General features: G+C 38.2%; 1 protein-coding gene across 8 annotated transcripts in view; it reads left to right on the top strand.

Annotated features, from left to right (window-relative positions):
• Positions 1-14,922, top strand: part of LOC136840743 (glutamate receptor ionotropic, kainate 2-like) — a 297,978-nt gene that overhangs the window by 265,218 nt on the left and 17,838 nt on the right. For 5 of the 8 annotated variants that reach the window (XR_010853725.1, XM_067107569.1, XM_067107570.1 and 2 more), the window contains exons 10-17: positions 870-982; positions 3,789-3,894; positions 5,359-5,565; positions 6,022-6,106; positions 6,531-6,669; positions 10,081-10,221; positions 13,447-13,644; positions 14,342-14,574. Coding sequence is in view for 7 of the 8 variants with exons in the window: in XM_067107569.1 (XP_066963670.1) it covers positions 870-982; positions 3,789-3,894; positions 5,359-5,565; positions 6,022-6,106; positions 6,531-6,669; positions 10,081-10,221; positions 13,447-13,644; positions 14,342-14,574 (1,222 nt within the window). In the remaining variant the exon portion in view is untranslated. Of the gene's footprint in view, positions 1-869; positions 983-3,788; positions 3,895-5,358; positions 5,566-6,021; positions 6,107-6,530; positions 6,670-7,943; positions 8,082-10,080; positions 10,222-13,446; positions 13,645-14,341; positions 14,575-14,922 lie in introns of all 8 variants that reach the window. The other 3 variants (XM_067107571.1, XM_067107572.1, XM_067107574.1) reach the window with 1 other exon arrangement.

Genomic DNA, 14,922 nt, shown 5'->3' with positions numbered 1-14,922 from the left:
GTCCCATTTGCAGCATCTGCAAAATCAGTAGTAAGGCAAGGGAGTATCTACCATTTTTCTCAGTTTTGTATTTTTGCAGATACTGCAGTCTTCAAATTTAACGTCAGTTTAGGTGTCTTACAATCGTTGTGGTATTAATCCACATGGCTAAAATTGTTAATTTGTGTATTAGCTTCTCCTTTCAATGAGTTTTTTTTATTCCTCATAATCAGATATGACATCAGGTAGGCTGCTACAACTGCTTGTTTGTCAGACTCGCTGTGTTTGTGTGTTGTGTGGTTAGTATTGTTGAGGAAAATTACAACTAATTATGGTAATAAAAGATAGTAACATAATATCATAATAAAATAGTGCATAAAAGTTCTTGGTTCAATAGTATGAGTATGTATGCATTAATGTGTGACCTTAAGATAATATTCCATTGAATTCTTTTCATTGAAAAAATTATTATTTTGATATTTGACGAAAATTACTACTAATGTGGTAATAAAAGATAGTAACAATTTCACAATGAAATATAGGGTAAAAGTCCTTGGTTCAATAATATGAGTGTGTATGCATTAATATGAGACCTCAAAAAGATAATATTCCACTGAATTCTTTTGAATGAACTAATTTTTATATTTATGATAAAATGTTAAAGATTAGTTGATAATGCACTGTGTTCTAAGACACATACATATTTCTTTTTCCAAGGCACCGACACATGATGCTAAAAGGAAAAATAAGCATTACATGTCAAACTGTTTCAAACAGGGGTTCTACATTCAAATTTTAAGCCAATCCGTCTTTGCATTTGCTTTAAAGTCTAATGTGTGTAATATTGCTTTAGTTACAAGTCTCTGATGAGGTTTTTCTTTGTGTCACAGGTCCAGGTTAACGGATTGACGGGTCTCATCAAGTTCGACACAGAGGGCTTTCGCCGGGACGTGGCTCTGGAAATCATCGAATTGACCAAGGACGGCTTAGTGAGGGTTGGAAAGTAAGTAAACACGGCTCGCACGCTTCCCGTTTTCTCCTGAAAGCAAAAGTGGGCTTCCCGTTTTCTCCAGAAGGCGAAAGTGGGCTTCCCGTTTTCTCCTGAAGGTGATAGTGAGCTTCCCGTTTTCTCCTGACGGGGAAAGTGGGCTTCCCGTTTTCTCTTGACGGGGAAAGTGGGCTTCCCGTTTTCTCTTGACGGGGAAAGTGGGCTTCCCGTTTTCTCCTGACAGTGAAAGTGGGAAATTTAAACAAATACAGAAGCTTTTCAACCATTCTTCACATTATACCTGTGGATTCAGTTATTATTATTATTATTATTATTACAAGCTTGATGGAGCGCACTGCGCTGCGCTGGAACCCAGTGCAGCCCGTCATATCTTCCCTACTCTCCCGATCCCCTACCTACCCTGCTCAAACCCTGGGCGGACAAACAGGTTTGCAGGAGGAGGGTGGATGTGTCACGTATCCCCTAGCCTCCCGATCTGTATTATATATATATATATATATATATATATATATATATATATATATATATATATAGTGCCTCATACGTTATAACCGCTTAAGTTTTTTGTCCCAATAAAGCCAACTAATTTCCCTTAGTTCCAAGTTCGATTTTGGCAATAAAGTTCGCACGATTATGCCTTCATTATAATCAGAAATTCGCGCAATATTGTCGCGTGTCCGCTCGTGGCGATTTACATGATTACTTCTCGGTCTGTGAGTTCCCAGTCAGGCATATCAGGTGGGACAAGTCGAGGATATGACGTGATTGGTCGACGGAGCCACCCAGCTCCTCCAATCACGATCGGTTATCAGGGCTAATGACGGCCGCTGGCTTTTTAGCCGAAATGGCGAAAAAAATGGATTTGCCTCATAAGATTGCTGGCCGTTAATTTCTCTCTCTCTCTCTCTCTCTCTCTCTCTCTCTCTCTCTCTCTCTCTCTCTCTCTCTCTCTCTTCACACACACACACCATTTCATATAGGAAGTATTTTTAGTTTATACTCATTTTGGGAATCTCTCTCTCTCTCTCTCTCTCTCTCTCTCTCTCTCTCTCTCTCTCTCTCTCTCTCTCTCTCTCCTCCATACGCACCATTCCGAGTAGGAAATATTTTTGTTAATTGTACTTATTTTGGGAATCTCTCTCTCTCTCTCTCTCTCTCTCTCTCTCTCTCTCTCTCTCTCTCTCTCTCTCTCTCTCTCTCTCTCTCTGCCGCCTAGACACTAAAAAACAAATAAAAAAAAGTGTTATCAAACTTGGAAGGTTGCTGTAAAAGAAGAAAAAAGTAAAGAATGAAAATGCTTGCTTAGGTGAATAATTGTTATGTATGTGTATATATATATATATATATATATATATATATATATATATATATATATATATATATATATATATACATACATATATATATATATACAAACAAATATATATATATATATATATATATATATATATATATATATATATATACATACATATATATATACATATACAAATATATGTGTATATATATCTTTATGTATATATATATATATATATATATACAAATATATGTGTATATATATCTTTATGTATATATATATAAACAAGGAATTACGAAATAATTAACCAAAAAGAAGCAGAAAATCTTTTATGAACACGTAGCTGGTCATTTAAAACCCTACTTTTCAACACTTAGCTGGTCATTTAAACCCTACTTTTCAATCTATGGTGCATCACCATATTGTGACAGAAAATAATGAGTAAAAAAGCCACAATAATGTCAATGAGAGACTGCTGTGTTTTTCCAAAATACAAAAAAGGGGGAAAAAAAGGGGAAACTTTCGAAAACTCCCCTTTTTATGTACCCCCTTTTTTTGGATTTTGGAAAAATACAGTAGTCTCTCATTTGCATTATTGTGGCTCTTTTACTCGCTGTTTTTCAAGTTACCTTGAAAAGAACAATTTTCTAAAATGTAATTCTATGTTGAGGTTTCACTTCTACTCGACATAATTCCCCAGAAGATAATTGTCAGCAATTAGAATGTTTTATTCAACTTTCCCTACAACCCCTACCCACCCCCACCCCTGACTCTCTCTCTCTCTCTCTCTCTCTCTCTCTCTCTCTCTCTCTCTCTCTCTCTCTAGCTGAATACCTTTCTCTAGGGAAAGTTTTACGGTCAGGAAAGAAATCTTTTTTAAACTGTTTTAATTGCACTTTCTAAAGCTGCTTGACCCCAGATTCTTGTCCTGCAGAGAAAATAATAATTCCAAATGAAATCTCAGTGCCTGTCCTCAAAACTCATTATAATCGAAATAGGGTTGTTTTTCTTCAATTTATTTCGATGGATCTTTTGAAATAAATTTTTTAAACTTATGATTTTAAGTTTTCTGAAAAGAAATCTATTGTGCCGGCTTTGTCTGCCCGTCCGCACTTATATCTGCCCGCACTTATCCTGTCCGCCCTCAGATCTTACAAACTACTGATTGTAGATGGCTGCAAATTGGTATGTTGATCATCCACCCTCCAATCATCAAGCATACCAAATTGCAACCCTCTAGCCTGAGATTCAAAGAAATGAATAAAAAATATAATTTTAATACTTGTCCTCAAAACTTATCTTTTCAAATCTACTCAAATTCAAAGAAATGAATAAAAAATACAATTTTAATACTTGTCCTCAAAACTTATCTTTTCAAATCTACTCAAATTCAAAGAAATGAATAAAAAATAGAATTTTAATACTTGTCCTTAAAACTTATCTCTTTAAATCCACTCAAATTCATAGAAATTTCTCTCCGCTATTTTTGTCTCCGGAAATCAGATGGGAACCAGGATCCGGAGCGAATTACACTCGAACCTACAAGGAGGTGCAACAGGGAATTGTCGAAAGTCTGCAAAATAAGACCCTCATTGTCACATCTCTCTTGGTAAGTAAAGGAGGAAGAGTCTCTCTCTCTCTCTCTCTCTCTCTCTCTCTCTCTCTCTCTCTCTCTCTCTCTCTCTCTCTCTCTCTCTGTAAGTAGTTTCAGGAAGATCTCCGCAACTTGCTTCCTGGTAAGCAGTTGAGAACATAATTCTCACTCATTCTTTCCTGGTAAACAGTTTTGGATTATCTCTCTCTCTCTCTCTCTCTCTCTCTCTCTCTCTCTCTCTCTCTCTCTCTCTCTCTCTCTCTTCTAGTATTCTGAAGTAGTTCTCTTCAACTTGCTTGTGGCAAGTAGTTGAAGACATAATTTTTTTTCATTCTTCCTTTGCAAATGACTATGGAAAGATTTCCCCCTCTCTCTCTCTCTCTCTCTCTCTCTCTCTCTCTCTCTCTCTCTCTCTCTCTCTCTCTCTCTCTCTCTCTCTCTCTCTCTGCCGCCCCACGAATAGGGAGGGAAATTAACATTTGTTTTTCCCCAGGCCGGATGTTTGCATTTTTATGTTCATTTTGCAAAAAGCTTTTATGGTGGCTCTCTCTCTCTCTCTCTCTCTCTCTCTCTCTCTCTCTCTCTCTCTCTCTCTCTCTCTCTCTCTCTCTCTTTGGTGAAATAGGATGCCTTGTTGTCAGAGTGTCTTTGAGTGCAGGACAAAAACGAGTTTCATCTTGGAAAGTAAAAATTATTTTGAAATAAAAGGATTAACGAACTCTCTCATGTTTCTTACCTTAAGCTTGGCGGGATGGAATAAAGCCAGTTGCCCGTTGGGTGCAAGTGAATCACTAGCCTAAAGATACTGGAGTGAAAGGATGCAGTCGAAGTAAAGCTTGGAAATATGGTTAGAGAGAGAGAGAGAGAGATTTGATTGGAAGCTGATACGAAATACGTGAAATGTAACAGAAGAATCAAAATCAGGAAGAGAGAGAGAGAGCGAGAGACCAAATTAACGTGATTCAAAATATAAGTTACTGATCAGGTTTAAACTAACGAAAATAGGAAGAGCAACATTCCGTACAAAGAAAATAAAATGTGTAGAGACCCACCTGTTATTTTATTGCCATTTCGCATCTATAATGACTTTTCTTGTTTATTTTTTAGATTTAATTGAAATTTCACATTGTGATGAGCATAGAATTTTTTTTTATTTCTTATAGGCTACCTCAAGAATAATTTAGGTCAGGGGTGCATTTTAAATAAATTACCGTTGAGACTAAATGAGTGGTATTAATCTAATTACGATACTTTGTGAATTACAGGTAATTTTTTTCAATTTGAGCAATTCATAGCCCATGCTGGTGACATACTGTATCTTGAGATCTTACCAAGTGTCACTAACTGCAATATAATGACATCACATCATCTACCAAAGCATTCCATCCACGGAACTAATCATTCCTTCCTTTCCTTCGTTTGTGTGCATGTGCGTGTGTGTGTGTGTGTGTATGCGTGTGTGTATGTTTATTTAAACAGGCCGCCCCTTACAACATGCTTCGAGAAACGTCAGAGCAGATGACTGGCAACGACCGGTACGAAGGCTTTTGCATCGACCTCATCCAGGAAATATCAGAAATTCTGGGCTTCAACTATACTGTAAAATTAGCCGACGACGGCCAACATGGCAAATACGAAGAGAAGAGGAAGAGGTGGAACGGGATGATAGGAGAACTGCTCGATCAGGTGAATCGGAATTTTTTTGTTCGGTCAGTGGCGAAAGGTACATGTTAGATCAGATATTTTGTTTGGGGGGGGGGGGAGTTGATGCAGAAGAACGCGGTCAGGTATCTGTCTAGAGTTGAATATTCAGCTAAGGCCACAGGAACAATAAAAAAAATGAATACCAACGGCTTTCGTGTTATTTCCACACATTTTCGAGGTACAATAACACTTAAGCGCTTGGTACTCATTTCTTTATTTTTCCCCTGGCCTTAGCTGAATATAGTGTCACGCGCTATTTAGTGACATATAAGCATAGTTGTATATATCACGGTATTGATTTAATCACTGCATTTTTAGCATTTTCAAACTTGAGCAGTCTCTCATATAATTTTCTTCCGCAAATAGTTAGTTCGTGATATTCCTCTAGTTATACATTAGAAGCTTACAAATCTTCTTGTTTTTTTTTTTTATAACCAGAGAGCGGATCTAGCCATCGGTGACCTGACCATCACCTACGAAAGGGAACAAGTGGTTGACTTCACAATGCCCTGGATGAACTTAGGTAATGTCACCTAGTCTTTTCAATGGCCTGTATCCTGCTGGTAAATATACGGTCTGAGGTGATAGGTAATGTAATCTAGTCTTTAAAGGTCTTGTATCTTACTAGTCTTTGGCCTGAGTTCTGTATTCTAATTCCAACACCGCAGTCTTTGCCTAAATTCTAGATTCCAGTTCCAATTCCAACACCGCAGTCTTGGCTTGAATTCTATATTCCGGTTCCAACACCGCAGTCTTTGGCCTGAATTCTGTATTCCAGTTCCAATTCCAACACCGCAGTCTTTGGCCTAAATTCTAGGTTCCAGTTCCAATTCCAACACTGCAGTCTTTGGCCTAAATTCTATATTCCATTCTACATTCCAACACCGTAGTCATAGTAGCTAATGAACAATAATGGTGAATAATGTTGACCGTGTTCTCTCCTGCAGGCATCACGATCTTGTACCGGAAACCGACGAAGAAGCCGCCCAACCTCTTCAGCTTCCTCTCGCCTCTGTCCTTGGACGTGTGGTTGTACATGGCGACGGCTTACTTGGCTGTGTCCTTGCTCCTTTTCGTGTTGGCTAGGTCAATTGTGGATTTTTTCTCTGATATATATATATATATATATATATATATATATATATATATATATATATATATATATATATATATATATATGCTGCTCTCTCTCTATCCCCCATATAGTGTATGTGTCTTGCTTATTTACAGAATCTACTGATCACTTTTACCAGATATAGTTTCATAGAATTCCTCTCATTTTTTGGGAAACGCTCGTCACTGCTGTAAATTGTCTGCTTCTCCATTCCAAGTCATCATCAGCAAGTCATCTATCTCCGTGTCCCTCAAACCAGAAATAATTTATAGCTTTGAAATCATAGGACGACAAAATAAAACCTCAAAATCACCCATTCTTAGCCTGGTTGATATGATACATCAGTATTTATTCATCAGGGTTTGACATCAGTACCAACTAAAGTCGACGCATTTTAAGAATATCACGCGGCCACGCCCACATCTTCCGTACCCCACCCTGCCACCCCAGTGTAACCCCCTCCCCTCTTTCACAATATTACTCATGCAGCTGGCAGTGTTGTCCATACCGTGAGTGACTGGGATGAGCGAGCTGCATTGATCATTGACCCACAGTGAGAAAGAATTACTATTTGCGTTGTCGTGAAGAAGAAACTTTCAAAAGTGTGTTGATAGAACAGTTGTGCAAAAATAAGTACCAATTGACAGGTTCTAGAGCCTCCTTTAGTTATTGAATGAACGACCTTGAGATGTTATCAGTGTCATAGCCAAGCTGTAACTGATATCGTCCGAGTGCAGTACGATAATATCATGCATTATCTACGGTGCCAGGGGAAGGGGGCGTGGCCGAGTGCTATTCTTAAAATGCGTCGACTAACAGACAGATTCCCATTTCGCTGTTAATAATCCTCATGATCTTGTCATGAAAATGTAGAGGGAAATGCTTGCATTGGATACTTTTAATTCGAATCGAAGATAAAAAGCAGCTATCAGTATAGAAAGCTTTACGAAAAGCAGCTATCAGTATAGAAAGCTTTACTCCCTAGTATAGAAATGTAAAACCTGCATTCATGGACTACTTTCTTCTAAGGTAAAAAAAAAAAAAGGGGTTTGAAAAAACTCTTTCTTTTCAGAAAGATATATTCATAGGAAACTCTTCCTTCATAAACAAAGCAAGATATACAACAGAAGCATTTTTATCTCTTCTTGAGAAGCAGCGGAAATCGGCTTCCTGAAGAAAAGCCAGAACTTTCTTTTTCCTTCCCGTGTAATATTTAATCCCTTTTCCTCGTAACTGACGGTCCCAGGTTCTCCCCCTACGAATGGTCCAACCCCCACCCGTGTGATCAAACCCCGGAGAAGCTGGAGAACGAGTTTTCGCTGCTCAATTGCCTCTGGTTTTGCATTGGATCTCTGATGCAACAGGGAGGCGACATCCTGCCCAAGTAAGGGAGAAGAGGAAGTGTTGGAAGGACGGTTGCTGTTAAATGCTGTTGTTGTTGCTGCTGCTGCTGCTGCTGTTGCAGCCTAACTTAGCGACGTTGCTGAAATCCCCTAAGATTTATTTATTTTTATTTTATTTTATCACAGAGTTCATAACAGTTTCTTAGCTCTTTTGGCGTTTCTCATTGACTAAAAATATACGAAAGGTTACGACTGTGTCAAAGGTTGGTCAGATCTGAACGGTTTCCTAAATTTCTGTGTAACGTCTGTTATTTATTTGTTAATTTATCTGTTTTTCAGATAATTGATCTCCTGTTTCTGTAATTCCCATTGCCTTCTGTTACTTGTTTCAAACGAATACCATATTCTTTGGAAGCTTGAATTTCAAGTCAGTGGACCCTGTGGTGAGCCTGTTCCATATGAATAGGATTCATCTTCTGAGTAATAATAATAATAATAATAATAATAATAATAATAATAATAATAATAATAATAATAATAATAATAATAATAATAATAATAATAAAATTTTAGCTAAATACAGCTCAATCAATCTACACAAACCAAAAACACCAACTATTTACACAGATTAAACAGATCAAAAGACAACCTTTGGTTCAGCCAGTAACCTTTTGTCTGGAATGGCCAACTAACCAACTTCTGCCTTCCCTCTACGTCAAACCTCCAGGACATAACATGCCTGCGTCCATCACCTCAAGTCGAAGGTTTCACTGAGGGGTTCAATAGTGACTGAAGATTCTATCCTTAGAAGTATTTCAAAAGATTGGGTATGTGAGGTCATGAAAGTCATCTTCAAAATGTAAAGTTTTTCAGGTAATTTTGTCTCTAGAAATTTTTCCAGGTAAGCGACTGGTTTTTTTTTTAAGATTTTTAATTAAAAACAAGACCAATTTATTTCTTGTCTTTTATTTTATCGAATTTAATACTTATAAATGCAGTCCAGTGCACTGAGCAGTAACTAACTGCTGGCTATGCTTTTCAGCATTGCAGTTTTTTCTGGGTTGCCTTTTCTACTTAGCAGTTCTACAAAAACACACACACACACACACACACAAGCCAACATAAGTATAAACCTCCCGACTGACTATCACACTACTTAATCTCTGGGGCTCAACGCAAGAACAAGACAGAAGCGTTTGAAATCAGTCAGAGTATTATATTGCCTTAAAATGGAAGACTGCAGTATCTGCAAAAATTCAAAACAGAGAAAAATGGTAGGTACTCCCTTGCCTTACCACTGATTTTGCAGATACTGCAAATGGGACCCCCTAAATAATCGTGGAAAGCATTGAAGAGTCATTCTGAAACTGCAATAACTTGTGTATTGGTGTTTCACGAGCCCAGTAGGTGGCATATCTCAATTTCGGAAACTTTGCAGTTACTGCAGTTTTCCACTTTAGGGCTGTATAATTCATGTAAGATGTAAGTTGGCCTGTCTGAATATCTCAGTCATGTAGAGATAGAGATTTTTTTTTAACTGTGATAACAACACACATCAAAATGAGATTTTGAAATGAGTAAACAGAAGAGGATCAATGTATTTTGTTGCCAAAGGTCATCTGGCTATTTTCCGACAAGGAGCATGGGAGTTCCTCATAATACAACTTTCATTCTTCCTCTTCTGTTTCATTCTATATAGACTTCCCACTTCCTCCGTCAGGTTACACTTCCCTGGAGTGAGATCGCAAGGCATGCTATGTCCTGGCATAACGGAAAGGAGATATTCTCGTACCTTAGACCATATGTTATAGTTTTGTCGTTTTTTTGACGAGTTTCTATCTTAGAGAATCAATCGTGACTTTCAGTGGAAAGAGAAACAGAGAGAGATAGAGAGAGTATCTCCTTCGGGTGTGACTAAGTTCCTCCTTTCAATACCCACCTGTCAATCTTTGTGTCCGTTGCCTGTCTCTCAGCCCTTCCGTGCCCTCCTGCCCCTTGACATGTCTGCTGTGCTATCTGTGGTCCCTTCCCCTTCCGCAGGTTAAGTCCCTATGAATGGATTGCGTCCTTTCCCTGCAGAGAAGAAGAGGAGAGATCTCTGGAAAACCAGTTCACTCTGTTCAACTCGCTCTGGTTCACAATGGGCAGCTTACTCCAGCAAGGCACAGACCAGCAGCCCAAGTAAGCTTTCGTGCAGTCTTAAAAAAAAAGCCTTCTTCAAAGGTTTATCATCATATGATATAATGTAGTCTTCTAAAAGGCTCATCGTTCGCTTTGCAAAGCGAACACTGTCGAGTTTGTTTGGTTCAAAGAGCGAATCACTTGTAGACTGTTAGTTGAACTGAGTTGCTGTTTCTCATCTTCTTTTTGAGTTGTTGTTTTGATGTTGTTTTCCTTTTGGGTTGTTTCAGTTTATGGATATGAAAAGCGCTTCCTGGGAATGCTGATGGGACTTACTTTGATTCTTATCATAACTTTGGGTACAACTGAATGATGGCGGCTTACTGAGAAAGACGCCGGACTGTCAATCGAAATCGTTTGAATAATGTATAGTGAATTTCCCTGGTGTGTGACTTGTTTGAATTCGAGAGAGAGAGAGAGAGAGAGAGAGAGAGAGAGAGAGAGAGAGAGAGAGAAGTATCTGACTCATGACGGGATTTCAAACGAGGGGTTTGAATATGTACCCCAGAATGAAATTAGCAGAGAAGTTTGTGATAGTACAGTTTTTGGTCCTGGTGTGCGTATAAATTTTTGTCAATTGATCAAAATGTAAACGTCAAATAATCAGATTTTCAGATATAAAAGAACAGTTAGGATCAGTATTCCTGGGTACATACAGACTGGAATTTTTCAAGTTAGTATTTCTCGTCGTCAGATTTTCCAGATTTTTTGGAAAAAATTTATTTTCGAACAGAACTTAAGAAGATATTTCATGGAATAACATTGGACAAAAAAAATTGTCCACCTTGTGAACCAAAAAATGTCTCAAGTTTAATTAAACAAGTTTTGAGACTTTTCCTGTTTGTTAACAACAAATTGCTAACGTTCCGTAATTGGGGCAAAACTTTTGAAAATGGGCATTCTCGAAATATACAGGTTTTTAAATTTGTTTTAAAAATCATTTTTTGCAGGCCCAAGCGGGAACGTGGTTTTTGAGATACCCACTCTTAAGAATAATTCTGTAAGTGGCCAGTGGAGAAAAAAAGTTTTGAAACTAATTTTTTTTTTTATTCGACATTCGTTTTTATACAAAATATTTGGCGAAAATATTATAGCTTAAAAATGGCCTCATAGTGACTTAAGATTTGGAAAATTGTCCGCATTATTCAAGGATGAATGAAAATGATAAAATAACAATAGCAGTAGGCTATATCTCCCCAGAGGTTAATAATAATAATAATAATAATAATAATAATAATAATAATAATAATAATAATAATAATAATAATAATTATGAAAAGACTATTTGTTATCTAAATTTTGTCGATCCACTCTTATAAACTGTTTGATCTCATTCCAGTTTTATAGATTTGTCTCCATTAGATTAGTGACTTCTTTTAAATTCAGTCTGCAAGATGCTCATTACAATTTTTAAAAAATTCGTTCAGTGTTCCTTGACTTTACTTAATTTTTACAGAATTATTGCAAATTTCGCATCGTCCGTCTGTTATCATTTGGGCTGGTGAATGTTTTTATTATTTAAGATAAAAAAAAATATATAAAAACCGTTGACAATGTTTCCTACATCGCCAACGACGAACGGGGAAACACCATCATTCCTCGTCCTGATTTGAACGCGACGGAAAAAGGTATTCGGCGGCACAGCCTTAATGAACGCAACCCGCTCCCCTTATTGAACCCGGCCGCAGATTCCTGAGATGTGTGCTAGTATTGTACCAGTACCGTTTTTTTTTTTTTTTGGCCATGCCTCTAGGTTAGGTTAGGTTAGTTTAGTTTAGTTTGTATTGGTTTATATATCCTGTAATTTGGGCGTGGGAAACATATTGAAATTATTTTTAAGATATGGCGTCACGCTTTTTTTCAGGGAAAGGTCCCGTACTCGGTCATATCTAGGGGAAAGTGCAACCCGGCCTTTTGTTGATCGATTTAGCTTTCGCTATTTGGACGTTCCGTCTTCTCTCGTTCCCTTCCCCCTCCCCTCCCCTCCCCCTACAAATTTCTGCTTTTGTCGATCGGATGATAATTGTTCTCCCCTCCCCCACGGCCTCCCCACCCCTGGCTGAGTGTATGCTTTCGCTTCTGCTGCAAATAAAGAGACAGGGCCTTCCATGTTGTCGTGACTCCCAGTAGATTGCGTGTTTACGAACAAGTACTGTGGCCTAGTGACGCCAGAGATCTTTTGGAAATTGCTGCTGCGCTTGTGTTGTGACTAATATATATAATATTCATAGTTGTTTATTTAATACTGTGGCGAATGTGCGGGACTGACTACTTTGACGTGTCTGGAAATTCAAAATTGCTGCATTGGTCGTCACGTGTTTTTTTTTTTTTTTTAATCTGTAGTTGTTAGTTTCTGTTGTCGGTGTGTGAATTTTTTTTTTACATCAAGTACTTTTTTTATATATATTTAAACGATCTATGTCATTTCAAAGGTTATGAAATTGAATATGGTTAATTGTTGCAACGAGGTATAGAAGCAATTTTGTGTCTGAAATTAAATTGAACTGAAACCATTTTTTTAATATATATTTCCCAGTTACTAATGACACGTATTTTTTCCCCTTTATTTATCTCACTTCCTGCTGTTTGTTTCCCTGTTTCCTTCATTGGAATTTATTTCTTTTCCTGTTCCATATTTTTTTGTTAATTACCTATTCTTCCCATTTGCATTGCGTTATATTTTGCCTGCTTGATTATCTATACCCATTTTATTTTATACTTTCATTCTCTCCCTCTTCTGATTTGGACAATTGTGTACAAATTTAATCCTTATTTTATTATTACTCCGTACGCTTGCTTGCCTCTCTCTCTCTCTCTCTCTCTCTCTCTCTCTCTCTCTCTCTCTCTCTCTCTCTCTCTCTCTCTCTCTCTCTTCCATTTTATTTTATTTTTTCATTCTCTCCCTCCTCTCATTTGGACAATTGTGTACAAATTTAATCCTTATTTTGTTTCCACTCCGCATTCTCTCTCTCTCTCTCTCTCTCTCTCTCTCTCTCTCTCTCTCTCTCTCTCTCTCTCTCTCTCTCTCTCTCTCTCTTCAATTTTATTTTTATATTTTCATTCTCTCCCTCATCTATGTGGACATTTGGTTAAAAATTTTAATCCTTATTTCATTATCCTCCGTACCTTGCCTCCTCGCCCCCCTCTCTCTCTCTCTCTCTCTCTCTCTCTCTCTCTCTCTCTCTCTCTCTCTCTCTCTCTCTCTCTCTCTCACTCACTTCTCAGAGCCGTGTCGACGAGAATCGTGGCCGGAATGTGGTGGTTCTTCACTCTCATCATGATCTCGTCCTACACGGCCAATCTCGCAGCCTTCTTGACGGTCGAGCGGATGGAGTCGCCTATCGAGTCTGCGGAGGACCTGGCCAAACAGACCAAGATCAAGTATGGGTCCATGGGAGGAGGTTCCACCTACACCTTCTTCAGGTGGGTCGCCGGAAATTGACATACACCTGTTTTGGCTTTTTAGTTTTCTGTAAAAGAAAACTGTTGTGCCGGCTTTGTCTGTCTGTCCGCATTTTTTACTGTCCGCACTTTTTTCTGTCCACACTTTTTCTGTCTTCACTTTTTTATGTCCGCACTTTTTTCTGTCCTCACTTTTTTCTGTCTGCACTTTTTCTGTCCGCACTTTTTCTGTCCGCATTTTTTCTGTCCGCACCTTTTTCTGTCCGCACTTTTTTCTGTCCGCACTTTTCCTGTCCGCACTTTTTCTCTCCGCACTTTTTCTCTCCGCACTTTTTTCTCTCCATACTTTTTCTGTCCGCCCTCAGATCTTAAAAACTACTGAGGCTGGAGGGCTGCAAATTGGTATGTTGATCATCCACCCTGCAATCATCAAACATACCAAATTGCAGCCCTCTAGCCTCGCTGGTTTTTATTTTATTTACGGTTAAACTTAGCCATAATCATGCGTCTGGCAACGGTACAGGCCAGGCCTTACTGTGCCGTGGTTAAAGTTTCAAGGGCCGCAGCTCACACAGCATTATACCGAGACCCCCGAAAGATAGCTCTATCTCCGGTGGCCTTGATTAAGCGCCGTACAGAAAACTCGATTTTTTACTTGTCATCACTTCCCACAAAATTGAAAACCTCTTAAATCAATTTATCACTCCTCCCAAAACAGCACCTCCAAAGTGCCCACGTACCAGCGCATGTTCAGCTTCATGGAGTCGCAGACGCCCTCCGTCTACACGAAGAACAACGACGAGGGCGTGAAGAGGGTTCAGAAGAGCGACGGCCTCTACGCCTACATGATGGAGTCCTCCAGCATCGAGTACATCACCGAGAGGTACTGTGACCTGACCCAGGTCGGGGGGCCTCTCGATTCCAAGAGCTACGGCATCGCGCTGCCCCCAGGTAAATAGTTCGGTCTTTTTTTTAGGTCTTGGATAATAGTTTGGACTTTTTTTTTTTTTTTGGTCTTGGTGCAGTTTTGTGTGAGGTCTGGAGTCAGGGTTCTTTAAGTGATATAAGTATGTGTATTATATGTGTGTGTGTGTCTGTATATACAGATACTTTTATGTGTGTGTGAATATGAATGTGTTACAACTTTTATTTTTTATGCTTATTGTCAATACACATGTACTTCACAACTTATGCTCATGTGTATATATATATATATATATTATATATATATATATATATATATATATATATATATATATATATATATATATATATATATATAATATATATATATATATA

Source organism: Macrobrachium rosenbergii, chromosome 8 (genome assembly GCF_040412425.1).
Source record: "Macrobrachium rosenbergii isolate ZJJX-2024 chromosome 8, ASM4041242v1, whole genome shotgun sequence".
Lineage (NCBI taxonomy): Eukaryota > Metazoa > Arthropoda > Malacostraca > Decapoda > Palaemonidae > Macrobrachium > Macrobrachium rosenbergii.
This window is presented reverse-complemented; position numbering and strand designations above follow the sequence as displayed.